Source organism: Chiloscyllium plagiosum, unplaced genomic scaffold (genome assembly GCF_037043375.1).
Source record: "Chiloscyllium plagiosum isolate Xiang-an unplaced genomic scaffold, Cpla_swu_hap1 HiC_scaffold_24, whole genome shotgun sequence".
Classification (NCBI taxonomy): Eukaryota; Metazoa; Chordata; class Chondrichthyes; order Orectolobiformes; family Hemiscylliidae; genus Chiloscyllium; species Chiloscyllium plagiosum.
In genome coordinates, this window is record NW_028270162.1 from 30096002 (window position 1) to 30109149 (window position 13148).

The following is a 13148-nucleotide window of genomic DNA, read 5'->3' on the forward strand; positions in this document are numbered from 1 at the left end:
TATCATTTAAAGAGAGGGATAAATAGTTACCATTACAGTAATTTACAGATTTTCCACACAAAAATAATTCTGCAAGTACCTGAATGAATGTAATCTGGAAATGTTGTTGTATTGGCACCATGTTATTTTCAATGGCTCCAAGAATGAATGCAACAGAGGCATTTACAATTTTTCCTTTTTCATTGTATACAATGATATAATTCACCTGTTGAGATAAATGAAGACAATGGCATGACAGAAACCGTAAGGGCTTTCTATTATTTATTTCTACAGTTGAAAAAGTGGAACTTGAAAGCAGTGATAAGATTAAAACTGTTGAATGATATTTAAGGAAGGAGAGACATTAATAAGCAAATCAGTGTTAAACCAACTTACCTCTAGCACCACATTTATGCAGACATCATCACGCAAATGAGGCAACCAATTGTCAGGATCAGGGTCATTTGTATGTGCTATTGTTCCATTTAGAGATCTCAAATTAACAGAGGTAAGAAGGAAAGGAATCTAGAACAAAAGAAAATTAAATTAGTAAGTTCATCTATCCATGGTTATTAATGAACACAAAATAAATATCTTTTATAGCAAAATATACTTTAACAACATAGATCTGTGAAAAAAAATTGAGATTTGAAATGTTGTATTCTCTAAAATTGTAAGAGTCATAATTAGCTCTTTAATATGTACTTTTTAAACTACTGAAAATCCTATTAACTCTTGAACCAGTTCAAATTCTAAGTACTTTATATATTGATATGTATTACTTTATTGAAAATCTGCCTTTTCTATTTCAGTTGTGTTTTTTACAACTGTCATAAATCTGTTAGAATTTTAACATAACGTTAAAAGCAGAGTATTCATTGACTTCCTTTCAATGATCTATAACAAACAGCACCCTAGTGTGCTGATCAACAAAAAACCTCCAATTAAAAAGTTCTAGATTTCAATACCATTTTAGGGTCCATTCCACTAAACTGTAGCAGCAAGCGTTGCTATGTATAAACATGTATAAAAATATATTCTAAATGATTTGTACTTCCCCATCTTCCAATTAGTTGCTAAAATATAATAATTTACTGAAACAATTATTCTATTTCTATACTGATTCAGAATTAATTCTTATTCAATAGTTACTGACAATTGCATTTCTTGCTAGCTGAAAACTATCCCAATAAACATAGAAACAAGGTGCAAATCATCTGGACTTTATGCCTGAAGTAAACTGTTCAAGAGAAAAGGAGTGGAAACTTTATCATAGGGTGAGTAAATGGTGTAATTATGCTGCATTTGTATAGGCACAAATCAAATGATATAAATAATTGCCTTAACATTTTGTGCACTTGAGCACAGAATATGTTAGTGACTGACCAGGTCAGCTGTAGCATTTATGGTAACAATGTTTTCATGAAGCACTTGGAAAAGTACAATGAAGATTTTTAAAGGGTCACATGAGAACTACAAGGAAACGTTTAGGAAAGGCTGAGCAGACTGGGACATTTTCCCTTGAAAAGGGAACTTGGCTAGGTGACAGGAGTGATAATGAATAAATTGGTAGAGAAGATATTTCCATTTGTGGCGAAATTCTAAACACAGGGCTATAAAGGTAGTCACGAATAATGCAGGAGAGATTTCTGTGGTTCAAAGTAGAATTTCCTATCACAGTTTTGCCTTAGCCACTATCAATACATTTAAAAGAAAATTAGATTAGTATTTAAGAGAGAAAGGAATAAAAGAATATGTTAATAAAGTGAGAAGCATTAAGATGGGAGAAGATTCATATAACAAACACAGTTGGGCAAAATTGGCTAAATTGTAAAGTTGAGCGTAATTCAATGTGCCTGATTTCATTTGAATTCTTTTAAAAGGATGGTTGTGATCAATTCACACCAGTGGTGCCAAAGACTCAGTCAGCATTTTTCAATCAACCAATGATTCTTGATGAACTTCATCCCCACAGTAACTGCTATCCACTTAAATCCTTCATAAACTGCACCTGTGAAGATAGTTTGGGTTTCTTTCCCAGGAAATATCAAGACTAATTTGGGAGAATGACCAGGAGCTAATAAATCACATGACCAAGGTCCAACTGAAGACCTGTGGCTGAAGGAATACATAGTGGAATGAAATTCTTGCCAGCGATGACATGCAGGAGTCTTCAACACAGTCAAGATCATTAATGGCCCAAGCATCCCTACTGAAAGCTAAGAACATACCCATGGGCAGAGAAACAGCACTCATTGATTTCTTCTTCTGAGACTCTGTCCTCAGTCTGAGTGCCCTTGACTAAATCCCACAGCATGCTATCCACCACCATCTCAACACAGCCTCAGCCTGATATGAGATTGGAAAGGCTATCTGACAACGGAGAACTAATAAGACTGCTGGTTGCAGGCTCAATGGTCTGTTTCTGCTCATTTGTCCAATAGCAAACAGAATTCCTGCAGAATTACATAAATGTGGTAGAGAAGCACTCTGCAAAAACACATGGCTTCATTGCTCTCTTCTGGAAATAGAGTATGGAGGGGGATCTCAGATGCCTTTATTGTGACCATTTCAAGAAAACACTTACAGCACTGTTCAAGCTTCCATTGGGGGTCTGAAAAATATAGTATTTGAACATGTTAGTTTCTACAGCTTTAAAAGTAAAGTAATAATTTACCAAAACTTTATTAGCAAAAACATACAAATGTTTAAAATATCAGATTTCAAACTCTAATGTGGAAACTCCCTATAAGTATGACCTAATGCCACAATTTTAAAAAACCATATTAAAATAGCAATAAATTGGTCATAATACAACCAGCTTGATCAGTTGTTAATTATACATTTTTCATACTAGTACACTTATAAGTTAACAAATCCAGAAATCTAATGCCTGACTTCAATGTGAGTTATGACATTACTTTTGATGTTAACGAGGAATTAAACATTTATTTTGTACATTTTAACTTAGAGCTACCAGTCAAAAATTTTCATGACATATAGCATTTATATAACAAACAAAACTGTGGTAAACCTACTGGCAAAATAGTGAAATGGAGATAGTGTTGTGTGCTTAATGCTGGAACGTTACTGCAATTTGTTGCTACATCAAATTTTCTACTGCAGTGTGTTGCCTGATTTACTAAAAAGCCTACAAAGAAACAAGAGTCAAAGATTATTAAAACATAAACTTTACATAAATTAAAAACTATACATTTGATCTTTATTCAGTTCTGGATTATTAATAAATTAATACAGATTAGCAGTAACAATATAACCTTCAATGGGCTTTTTTGTTGAGGTAAATACAATGATGAGGCTCTCAGTGCTCATTGTTATTATAGTATAAATTGAACAGCAACTAAAGGCAACTGCAACTGTGCAGTTAAACATAGAAATCATAATGTTTTCTGAAATGCTCTGTTCATCTAGCAGCTGCAGTCTATCAGTATTTAATCAGTATGTAATGAAATACATAGAATGGTAAGACGTTACTTGATAGATGCACACAAAACTCAGGAGAAGAAAGGTAGACCCTATCTATTCCATTGTGAAAAGAGAGTACTTCTTTGAAATAACTTGCTACTTGTAGCAGTTTTGTTGAAAATCCTCAGAGAACATCTGTGGGCAAGCATTAGTGTAGAGAACATTAGATCCTGTGCATCATCACTGACCACAAATTCCAGTCCAACAACTCAAAAACAAAACTTGCAGCAATCACCCCAGTCTTTCTTTTAAATATGGACTTCCTGTTACCCTACCCTACTAAAATTAGTTGAACATCTCTTACCTGCTGGATTATCGTCAGTGCATTCAGATGTTGCCAGAGGAGCAGGAAGTCTCAGAAAATCATCAACAGATTTAATAGGAACTCCATACTAAGTTGAAAATAAAAAATAGCATATGGCTTAGTGTTTTTTTTTTAACCTTTACTGTTTGGAGATACTTAGATAATATGTATGACAGAATATCTAAGAGATCTACTACTTTTTGCTTATTGAGAAATGACATTTGACATTGAAAATGTTGTTTTAACACTTGTTAAATGCCTCCAAAACACTTAGCCCTTTTCCATTGTTACAACCTTCCATACACATTGACAATTACACCTACATGGGTCTCTACTAATGGTGAGAAAATCTTCAATCTCATTCAATTCCCCCAAGTTTAGAAATCAGGCTTTAACAGTTTTTATTTATTGAAAAATGTCCATATTACAGAGGTGGTGGTGTTAGATATCTTGAAATGCATAAAATGTGAATAAATCCCTGGGACATAATCAGGTGTACCCTAGAACTCTGTGGGAAGCTAGGGAAGAGATTGCTGGGCCCTTTATTGACATATTTGTATCACTGATAGCCAGAAGAAAGGTGCTGGAAGACTGAAGTGGTGCCACTATTTAAGAAAGGTAATATGGAAAAAAACAGAGAATTATAGACCAGCGAGCCTGGCATCATTGTTGGAGGGAATCCTGAGGGACAGGATTTACATATATTTGAAAATGCAATGAGTGATTAGGGATAGTCAACACGGCTTTGTGCATGGGAAATCATGACTTACTAACTTAATTGAGTTTTTTGAGAAGTAACAAAGAGAACTGCTGAGAGAAGAGTGGTGGATGTGAGCTATATGGACTTCAGTAAGGCATTCAGCAAGGTTCCTCATGGTAAACTTGTTGGCAAGGGTAGATCACACGGAATAGAGGGAGAACCAGCTATTTGGATACAGAACTGGCTCGAAGGTAGAGGACAGAAGATGGTGATGGACGGTTGCTTTTCAGATCAGAGGTCGGTGACTACAGTGTGCTACAAGGATTACTGCTGAGTCCACTGCTTTTTGTCATTTATATAAATTATTTGGATGTGAACATAGGAGATATGGTTAGTAAGCTTGCAGATGACACCAAAATTGGAGGTGTACTGAGCAGTTAAAGTTAGCTCAGAGTACAATGAGATCTTGATCAGATGGGCGAATAGGCTGAAGAGTGACAAATAAAGTTTAATTTAGATAAATGTGAGGTGCTGCATTTTGGAAAGGCATATCAGTACAGAACTTATACTTAATGGTAAGGTCCTGGGCAGTGTTGCTGAATAAAGAGACCTTGGAGTGCAGATTTATTGTTCTTTGAATATGGAGTTACAGGTAGATAGGATAGTGAAGAATGCTTGCGTTTGGTATGCTTGCCTAGCCAGTGCATTGATGAGTACAAGAGTTGGGAGGTCATGTTGCAGTTATACAGGACATTGGTTCGGCCACTTTTGGAATATTGTGTGCAATTCTGGTCTTCTTGCTAAAGGAAGGATGATGTGAAACTCAAAAGTTCAGAAAAGATTTAGAAGGATATTGCCAGGGTTGGAAGGTTTGAGCTATAGGGAGAGGTTGAATAGCCTGGGGCTGTTTTCCCTGGAGCATCGGAGACTGAGGGGTGACGTTATAGAAGTTTATAAAAACACGAGGGGCATGGATAGAGTAAATAAACAAGATCTTTTCCTCAGGGTGGCGGAGTCCAAAACTAGAGGGCATAGGTTTAGAATGAGATGGGAAAGAATTAAAAGGTACGAGGGGCAACGTTTTCATGCAGAGGGTGGTGCCAGAGGAAGTGGTGGAGGCTGGTATGATTACAACATTTGAAAGGCATCTGGATGTGTATATGAATAGGAAGTGTTTAGCGGGATATGGGCCAAATGTTGGCAATTGGGACAAGATTTATTTAGGATATCTGGTCAGCATGGATGAGTTGGACCAAAGGGTCTGTTTCATTGCTGTATATCTCTATGACCCTATCTAGCTAGATCTCTCACCCTTTTAAAAAGTCTCCTGAAAGCTTAGATCTTCAATTTCTTTCTTTAGATTACTTTCATTCCTGAATCAATCTATAATTTTGTGTACATATAAATAAGGGCCGCTTAGGTCTAGTGAATGAGGAAAAGCACTCTAACAAGGAGATAAAATCTTTAAACGAGCAATAAAAGCAAAATGAAATGAACTTATTCAACCATAAAATCATCCATTGACTAATTAACTAACCAAGTGATTTTAAAAAATACTGTTTAAAAAAAGGCAAGTTACCATGTAAAGTTAATTAAGTTTCTACGAGGCTTAAAAAGTTCCATGAGAGCAGCCATAAACTGGTTAATAAGCTAGCAAGCAGTTTGTGCTGTTTTAGCAGAGCTGATTCATTGATTTTCAAAGAGCATAATTACAAGGGTTTCTCAGTGCTGCCTGTCCACACAGAATGTGAAGCCAAGGGAGGTACAAGTTAATTAAAATAAATATAGCAAACACTTTATTAACTGTTACCTATGGGACCAGGAATGTGCTAGTTGATCAAATATTCTGGATAATCAAGAGATCTACATAATCAATGTAAAAATGCACACTAAGTAATAGAAACGTAATACAGAAGGTATACGTATCCCTGTTATATCTTAATTACAGTTTAAATCACTGAAACAATAATGCAATTTTACTTTTTTAAGATTCCTTACAGTATGGAAACAGGCCCTTCAGCCCAACAAGTCCACACCGACCATCTGAAGAGTAACCCACCCAGACCCATTCCGCTACATTTACCCTGAACACTATGGACAATTTAGCATGGCCAATTCATCTGACCTGCACACCTTTGGACTGTGGGAGGAAACCAGAGCAAACCCATGCAAACATAGGGAGAATGTGCAAACTCCACACAGACAGTCACCCGAGGTGGGAATTGAACCTGGGTCCCTGGTGCTGTCTTTAAATAATACTAACCGGCAGAGGGTTGTACCCTCAACCAACTAATTGGATATTGCAGTAGATTGCAGTATTTGAGGAAAGATTTACTCAAAATTGAATGTTCTGTTGATATTTCATGTGGCCATTTGATTGAATATAAGTAATTTACATGGAGGTAAATAAATTAAAAACTATAATAATTGGACAGAATAATAAATTTTGCTTTACTTTAGGTATATAATTTTTGTCAGTTTATTGAGAGTGCCATTTCATAAGGGTCCTGTCAAACAAGATTTACTTTACTTGGATTTGATTTGTTATTTTCACTGCATCTCAGTATATGTGACAAATATTGTTTTGTGTGCTATACAGGCAAATCAAACCTTACATAAGTACCTCAGAGCAATAGAACAGAATGCAGAATATAAAGAGGAACCTCGATTATCCGAATACCAATTATCCAAAAATCGGATTATCCGAAGGAGATCTCAAGGTCCCAATAGAAATATTACATCAAAGACGTGTTTCCAACAGTGATCGTGTCCTTTGTTTACAGTGATTAAACAGGCACCGTCTCCAAATGACTGTCTTCCCCCCCCCCCTCTCTCTCTCCCCTCACACTTGCCCTGGAGTTCTACACAGGGGTGTACCCTAAACCCCCCCTTCCGCAGAGATCCCTCCAACATTGTCCTGTACAAGGGAAACGTGGAAACTGTCAAAATGTTGCAGTAAAAAGTTGTATGGGTGTGTGTGCGCATCCGCTATTTGGAGATTTACCCCACAAAGGCAGCAGCAGCAGTCTTGTTGTTGGTGTCCAATGCAGCTGCCCTGGAGAGGGGGCGGCTGTGTATGGGGTTGGGGGCACTGTTGGACAGAGTTGGGGGGCGGGCAGTGTTCGATAGGGTTGGGGCAGTGTTGGGGGAGGGGGTCGGTGTTCGACGGGGTCAGGGGCGGGGGGGCGATGTTGCAGGGGGTTGGAGTGGGGGGCGGTGTTCGATGGGGTTGGGGGCAGGAAGGGCCGGTGTTGGGGGCGGGAGCAGTGTTTGACAGGTTTGGGGGTGGGGGGCCCTGTGTTGGGGGTGGGGAGGCAGTTTTCGATGGGGTTGGGGCTGGGTAGGCGGTGGGGTAGTGTTGCTCAGGGGCGGGATATCGCTTCTGCAGACTCCTGAACGGGGAGCAGACTTTAAAAACTCCAAGCCCCAGAGGAAAGACATTTAAATCGATTAACCGAATAATTGATTATCCAAATGAATTAGTACCCACCCATCATGTTCAAATAATCGAGGTTCGCCTATATACTGTAGAAAAGGTGCAGAGAAAGATCAACTTTAATATATGAGAGGTCTGTTCAAAAGTCTGGTAACAGCATGGAAGAAGCTTTTCTTGAATGTTTTGGTATGTGTTTTCAAACTTTTCTATCTTCTGCCCAATGGAAGAGGATACAAGACAGTATCACCGGGGTGGGAGGGGTCTTTGATTATATTGACTGCTTTCCCGAGGCAGTGGGAAATATAGACGGAGTCAATGGATAGAAGGTTGGTTTGCGGACAGACTGAGCTGTGTTCACAATTCTCTGTAACTTATTGCAATTTTGGGCAACCATTTCTAAACTCTGCTCTCTTTAAAAGACACAGTAAATCGGCCTCCACCATATTCTCAGGCAGATCCTAAACAATTGCTAAGTTAAAAAAAAGATCATGTTGTCTTTGACTCTATTTCCTGACACCATAAATGTCTCCACTCTGGTTCTCAGCCCACCCGCTGGTTGTCTCTATCTACACTAAGAAACCCGAGATTTTGAACATCTTTACTTAACTTGCTCTTCTAAAAGAAGAATCTCAGTTTCTCCTTTTATTCATTCACAAGACAAACATTTATCACCTTTCCCCTATTGCCTTTGGGAAAATGGTGGTGACCTACTTACTTAAACTGCTGCAGTCCAAGTTTTGAAGGTACTCCCACAGAGCCTTTTGGGTTGGAACCGCCAGGAATTTTTCCCATTAACTGGGTTCTTTATTAATTTAAATAACAGTGGTATCAGAACCCGTTATTATAAATTTTCATCAAAATCAAAACAATTTAACAAACAAGTCAGGAATTTTAAGGAATCTATTTTAAAAACATTGTAAAATGTCTGAATCAAATAGCCAAAACCTTAATATAGAACTCAAAAATTGGAGACTACTGTGCTGACAAATGTGAACACATCCATTTATAATTACTACCTGATAGCCTCTTGCTGTTGACTTGGGTGTACTTGTAGTCGGTAAATTTGATGTACTGAAGGAAGAACCACCAAATTGTCTCATTAATCTGTCAAAATTATGAGTGGTTGGCACTTCTGGGGCAAAATAAGATCCTGCTTTATCTGAGGATTAAAAAAAGACCAAAAACAATTTGAATAAATGCTTGAAAACAAACAGCCATTTATCAAAATATATTGCACATTGGAAAGAAACTTTCTGATATGGTCCAATTAAAATGCTAACATATATTGCTCTTTTACAAAACAAATTATTACTTGGGTGTGATCAGTTTTATTTGAGCCTGGGATAAAAAGTTATATATTTTGTGGTGTTGATTTTTCTGGTTCATATTAACATTGAAAAATATACCAGACTTTCTATTTGATGCAGTCTTATCAAGTAACAGGAAATGTACAGAGAAGTGCATGATTTGAATTAAAAGAAATCCAATGCAATATTTTCCAGTCCTAAGTGAATAAATGCAATGTCTGGTGTGAAATACTTATTCACAGAGATTAGGGAAGTACCAATTTTTGTATCAGGTTTGTGCTTTCTTCACTCATCTCAGCCAGAATACTTATTGAAGAGACATGATGTTTGGCTTTTTTGAGTTTTGTTTGTAAGGATTTGACTGTAAGGATTTTTTTGCATTTGGAGACAATTCCATAAAGTGTGCATGTGTAACTCCCAAATGAGTACATACCATTACTTATTGTTCATGCTGACATGAGAAGAAAACTGAGTGGCTAAAGCACAGGTATATTAGCATCAATGGATGTTATAACAATATATATGGCTGCTTCATCAATGGAGTTGCACTCCAGCAGAAACCAGAACTTCAAAAGATGAAGGCATGTTATAATTCGTACAGAAATTGAAATTTACAAATTGTTGAAAAATTATTCCCCTTCAATTGGTTAGATTGAGCAAAAGAGCTCCAAATAAAACTGTTTAAATGATAAATTCCATCAAGTGTCTCACTTTTGGAAATGAGAAAATTTAGAAATGAGATTTTTAGAAATTCGTAGCAAGCCAAAGTTAAGAGTGAAGCATTTACAATAATCCTCAGCCAAAAGGCCCAGTGGATGATCCATCTCAGCCTCCTCTGGAGGTACATGCATTACAAATGCTAATCACCAATCAACTTAATTCATTCCATATGTCATCAAGGAAAAAGGCTGAAGGTACTGGATACTGCAGAGGTTACATTCTCTGATAACAGATTGGCACCAGTATTGCAGATCTATGCTCCAAAACTTGCTGCATTTCTAGCCAAGCTGTTTTAATACAGATACAACACTGGCATGTATCTGACAATGTAGAACATTGACAAGGTATTTCTTGTACAGTACAACAAAAAGAACAAATCAAATCCAGACATGATCAGCCCATTTGTCTGCTCTCAATCATCAGTAAAGCGATGGAAGGGATCATCAATAGTGCTATCAAGCAGCACTAGCTCAGTCATAACTTGTTCACTGGGTTCAGTTTTCAGGGACGCTCATCTTCTGACCTCATTATAATCTTGGTTCAAACATGAACATAACAGCTGAATTGCAGAGAGGGGTTGAGAATGACTTCTCATGACGTCAGGGCCACTTTTGACAGAATGTGGCATCCAGGAGACCTAACAAAATTAGGATCAAAGGGAATCAGAAGAAAACTCTTCGCTGATTGGAATTATACCTAGATCGGAGAACGATGGTTCTGGTTGTTGGAGGTCAGTCAACTCAGTTCCGGGACATTTTCTTTAGAAATTCCTCAAGGTTGCGGCCTCAGCCCATCAATAACCTACACTATCTCATAAGGTCAGAAGGAGATGCTTCCACAAATTCCAGCTCCATTCACAACTGCTTAGATATTGAAGCAGTCCATGTCCAAATGCAGCAAGATCTGGACAATATCCAGGCAACAACTAGCATGTAATATTCATATCACACAAGTGTCATTGCAATAACCATGTCAAATGCCATCACATCCACAAACATTCATTCCTTCCGCTACCAACACTCAGTAGCAGAGAGTAGCTTCTGCAAGTTGCAAAGCAGAAATTCACTAAGGCTTCTTAGACACCTTTCCAACCTACAACCACTGCCATCCAGAAGGATGAGGGCAGCAGATATAGGAGGACACCTGCAAGATCAACTCATTCCCCTCCAAGCCACTTACCATCCTACCTCGGAAATAAATCATTATTCCTTCATGGTTGCTGGATCAAAATCCTAGAACTTACTACCCAACAGCACTATGTGTCTTTCTACACCGAGTGGACAGCAGAAATTCACGAAGGCAGTTCACCACCACCTTCTAAAGGGCAACTGGGGATTGGCAAGCCAGGAAGTCCACATTCTCTGAATGATATTTTTTAAAAGATGTATTGTCAATGCTTCGGTGTTAGACGAGTGCATGATTGGTTCTATTTTATTGTCACACAAGGAATTCAAATGTTATGTGGTTAGATATATATTTAATAATTATAATAGTTTCATTTTGAATTTAAATAGTCTTACAAGGCATACAAAATAAACATATAAAGAAAATAGATTATATGAGGTCTTATATTGCACTTACAATTATTTGTCTCAATACAAAATATGCTGGGGTTGATCAAGGATACAGATTTATTCCAATCCAAAGTATACATTGCTGCTTCTTGATTGCAAAGCTTATTGTCACCCCTGCATGGAGTTCAAGAAATGTTCATACATTGAAAGATTACAAATTTCTGTTTTAATACTCTAAGGAACAAATGGAAAACAAAAATAAGTAAAAATTACATTTGTATGTGTTGATAATGCAAGTAACAGTGAGAAAACTTCAAAATCATGTTAGAAAATACAACAAATAATAAACCACAAGACTACCAAAACTCCAGACTGAAAACAAAAATGCTGGAAATCACAGCAGGTCAGGCAGCATGGACAGACAGCTAAAGTTTCGAGTCTAGATGAGTTTTCATCAAAACTCATTTGAAGTATGGAGGGGGCAACATTTATGTACTGGTGGGGGGGGTGTGGAATGCTAGGGGAGAAAGGATGCTGATGGTGCAGATTAAGTGATCGGAATGCGAGAATGGCAGAACAATGGTGTGTCTAACTGCCAAACTGGAAATGATAGACAGTCCCATTGGAGTGGGGGGGAAGAGAGAGGTAACTTGGTGATAGAGAATGTAACAAGTAAAGCTAAAAGAAAGGAGAGGAATGGGAGTGGGTTCACAATCTGAAGATGTGAACCAAAATTAACTTCATAAGGTTGTAAAGTATCTAGTCTGAAGATGAGATGTTGTTTCTCATATTTGTGCTGTGATTTGTTGAAGCACTGCAGCTCGTCAAGGACAGATAAGTGGACATGTGAACAGGATGCTGTGATAAATTGACCGGCTACGGGAAGGTTGGGGTCCTGCTCACGCATGGACCAGAGATGTTCTGCAAAACAGTCAACCAGTCGGCATTTGGTTTCTCCAATGTAGAGTAGGCCACACTGGGTGCAATGAATGCAATACACCAAATTGGAGGAGGTACAGTGAAATGCTGCTTCACCTGCAAAGACTGTTTATGCCCTTGGATGATGAGCAAAGATTAGGTGTAGGGGCAGGTGTTGCACCTGCTACAGTTACATGGGAAGGGAGAGGATGGTGTTTGTGGTCAAGGAATGGACTAGGGTGTCCCAGAGGAAACAGTCCTTGTAGAATGCAGACAGAGGGAGTGTAGGGAAGATGTGTCTGGTGGTGGCATTCCGCCGGAGCTGTCTGAAGTGCTGTAGAATGATCCTTTTATCGTGGAAGCTGGTGGGATGAAAAGTGAAGACAAGGGGGATCCGCACAAACTGTTGTGAGTGATGGGAAAAGGCAAAGGCAGAAGCAGGACTAATATGTCAGATGTGGTTAAGAGCCCTGTCAACCACAATGGAGGGGAAATCATAGTTATGGAAGAAGGAAGCTATGTCAGCAGCGTTGTTTTGGAAGGTGGCATCATCTGAACAGACACGACACAGGTGAAGGAACTGGAAGACTGGAATGGAATCCTTGCAAGATGTGGGGTGTGATGAGTTGTAGTGAAGGTAGCTATGGGAGTCAGTGGCTTTGTAATGTATGGCAGAGGACAGTTTATTGAGATGGAGAGGTCAAGGAAAGGAAGGGCAGTGTTGGAGATGAACCATGTAGATGTCGCACATAGATAGGATAGTGAAGAAGGCATTTGGTATGCT

At 38.2% G+C, this 13148-nt stretch overlaps 2 protein-coding genes across 2 annotated transcripts in view; one reads left to right on the plus strand and one right to left on the minus strand.

The window, feature by feature from the left end:
- The window catches only part of hvcn1 (hydrogen voltage-gated channel 1), a 35532-nt gene extending 34276 nt beyond the window's left edge, over positions 1 to 1256 (plus strand). The window contains exon 6 of the mRNA XM_088000030.1: positions 1154 to 1256. Within this exon, the coding sequence (XP_087856156.1) occupies positions 1154 to 1213 (60 nt within the window). The 3' untranslated portion in view covers positions 1214 to 1256. The remainder of the gene's footprint in view (positions 1 to 1153) is intronic.
- The window catches only part of LOC122562656 (tectonic-1), a 39990-nt gene that overhangs the window by 16264 nt on the left and 10578 nt on the right, over positions 1 to 13148 (minus strand). The window contains exons 3-9 of the mRNA XM_088000029.1: positions 11514 to 11620; positions 8922 to 9064; positions 3770 to 3857; positions 3018 to 3130; positions 2567 to 2593; positions 376 to 504; positions 80 to 205 (exon numbers count right to left, since the gene is read on the minus strand). Coding sequence (XP_087856155.1) covers positions 80 to 205; positions 376 to 504; positions 2567 to 2593; positions 3018 to 3130; positions 3770 to 3857; positions 8922 to 9064; positions 11514 to 11620 — 733 coding nt within the window. The remainder of the gene's footprint in view (positions 1 to 79; positions 206 to 375; positions 505 to 2566; positions 2594 to 3017; positions 3131 to 3769; positions 3858 to 8921; positions 9065 to 11513; positions 11621 to 13148) is intronic.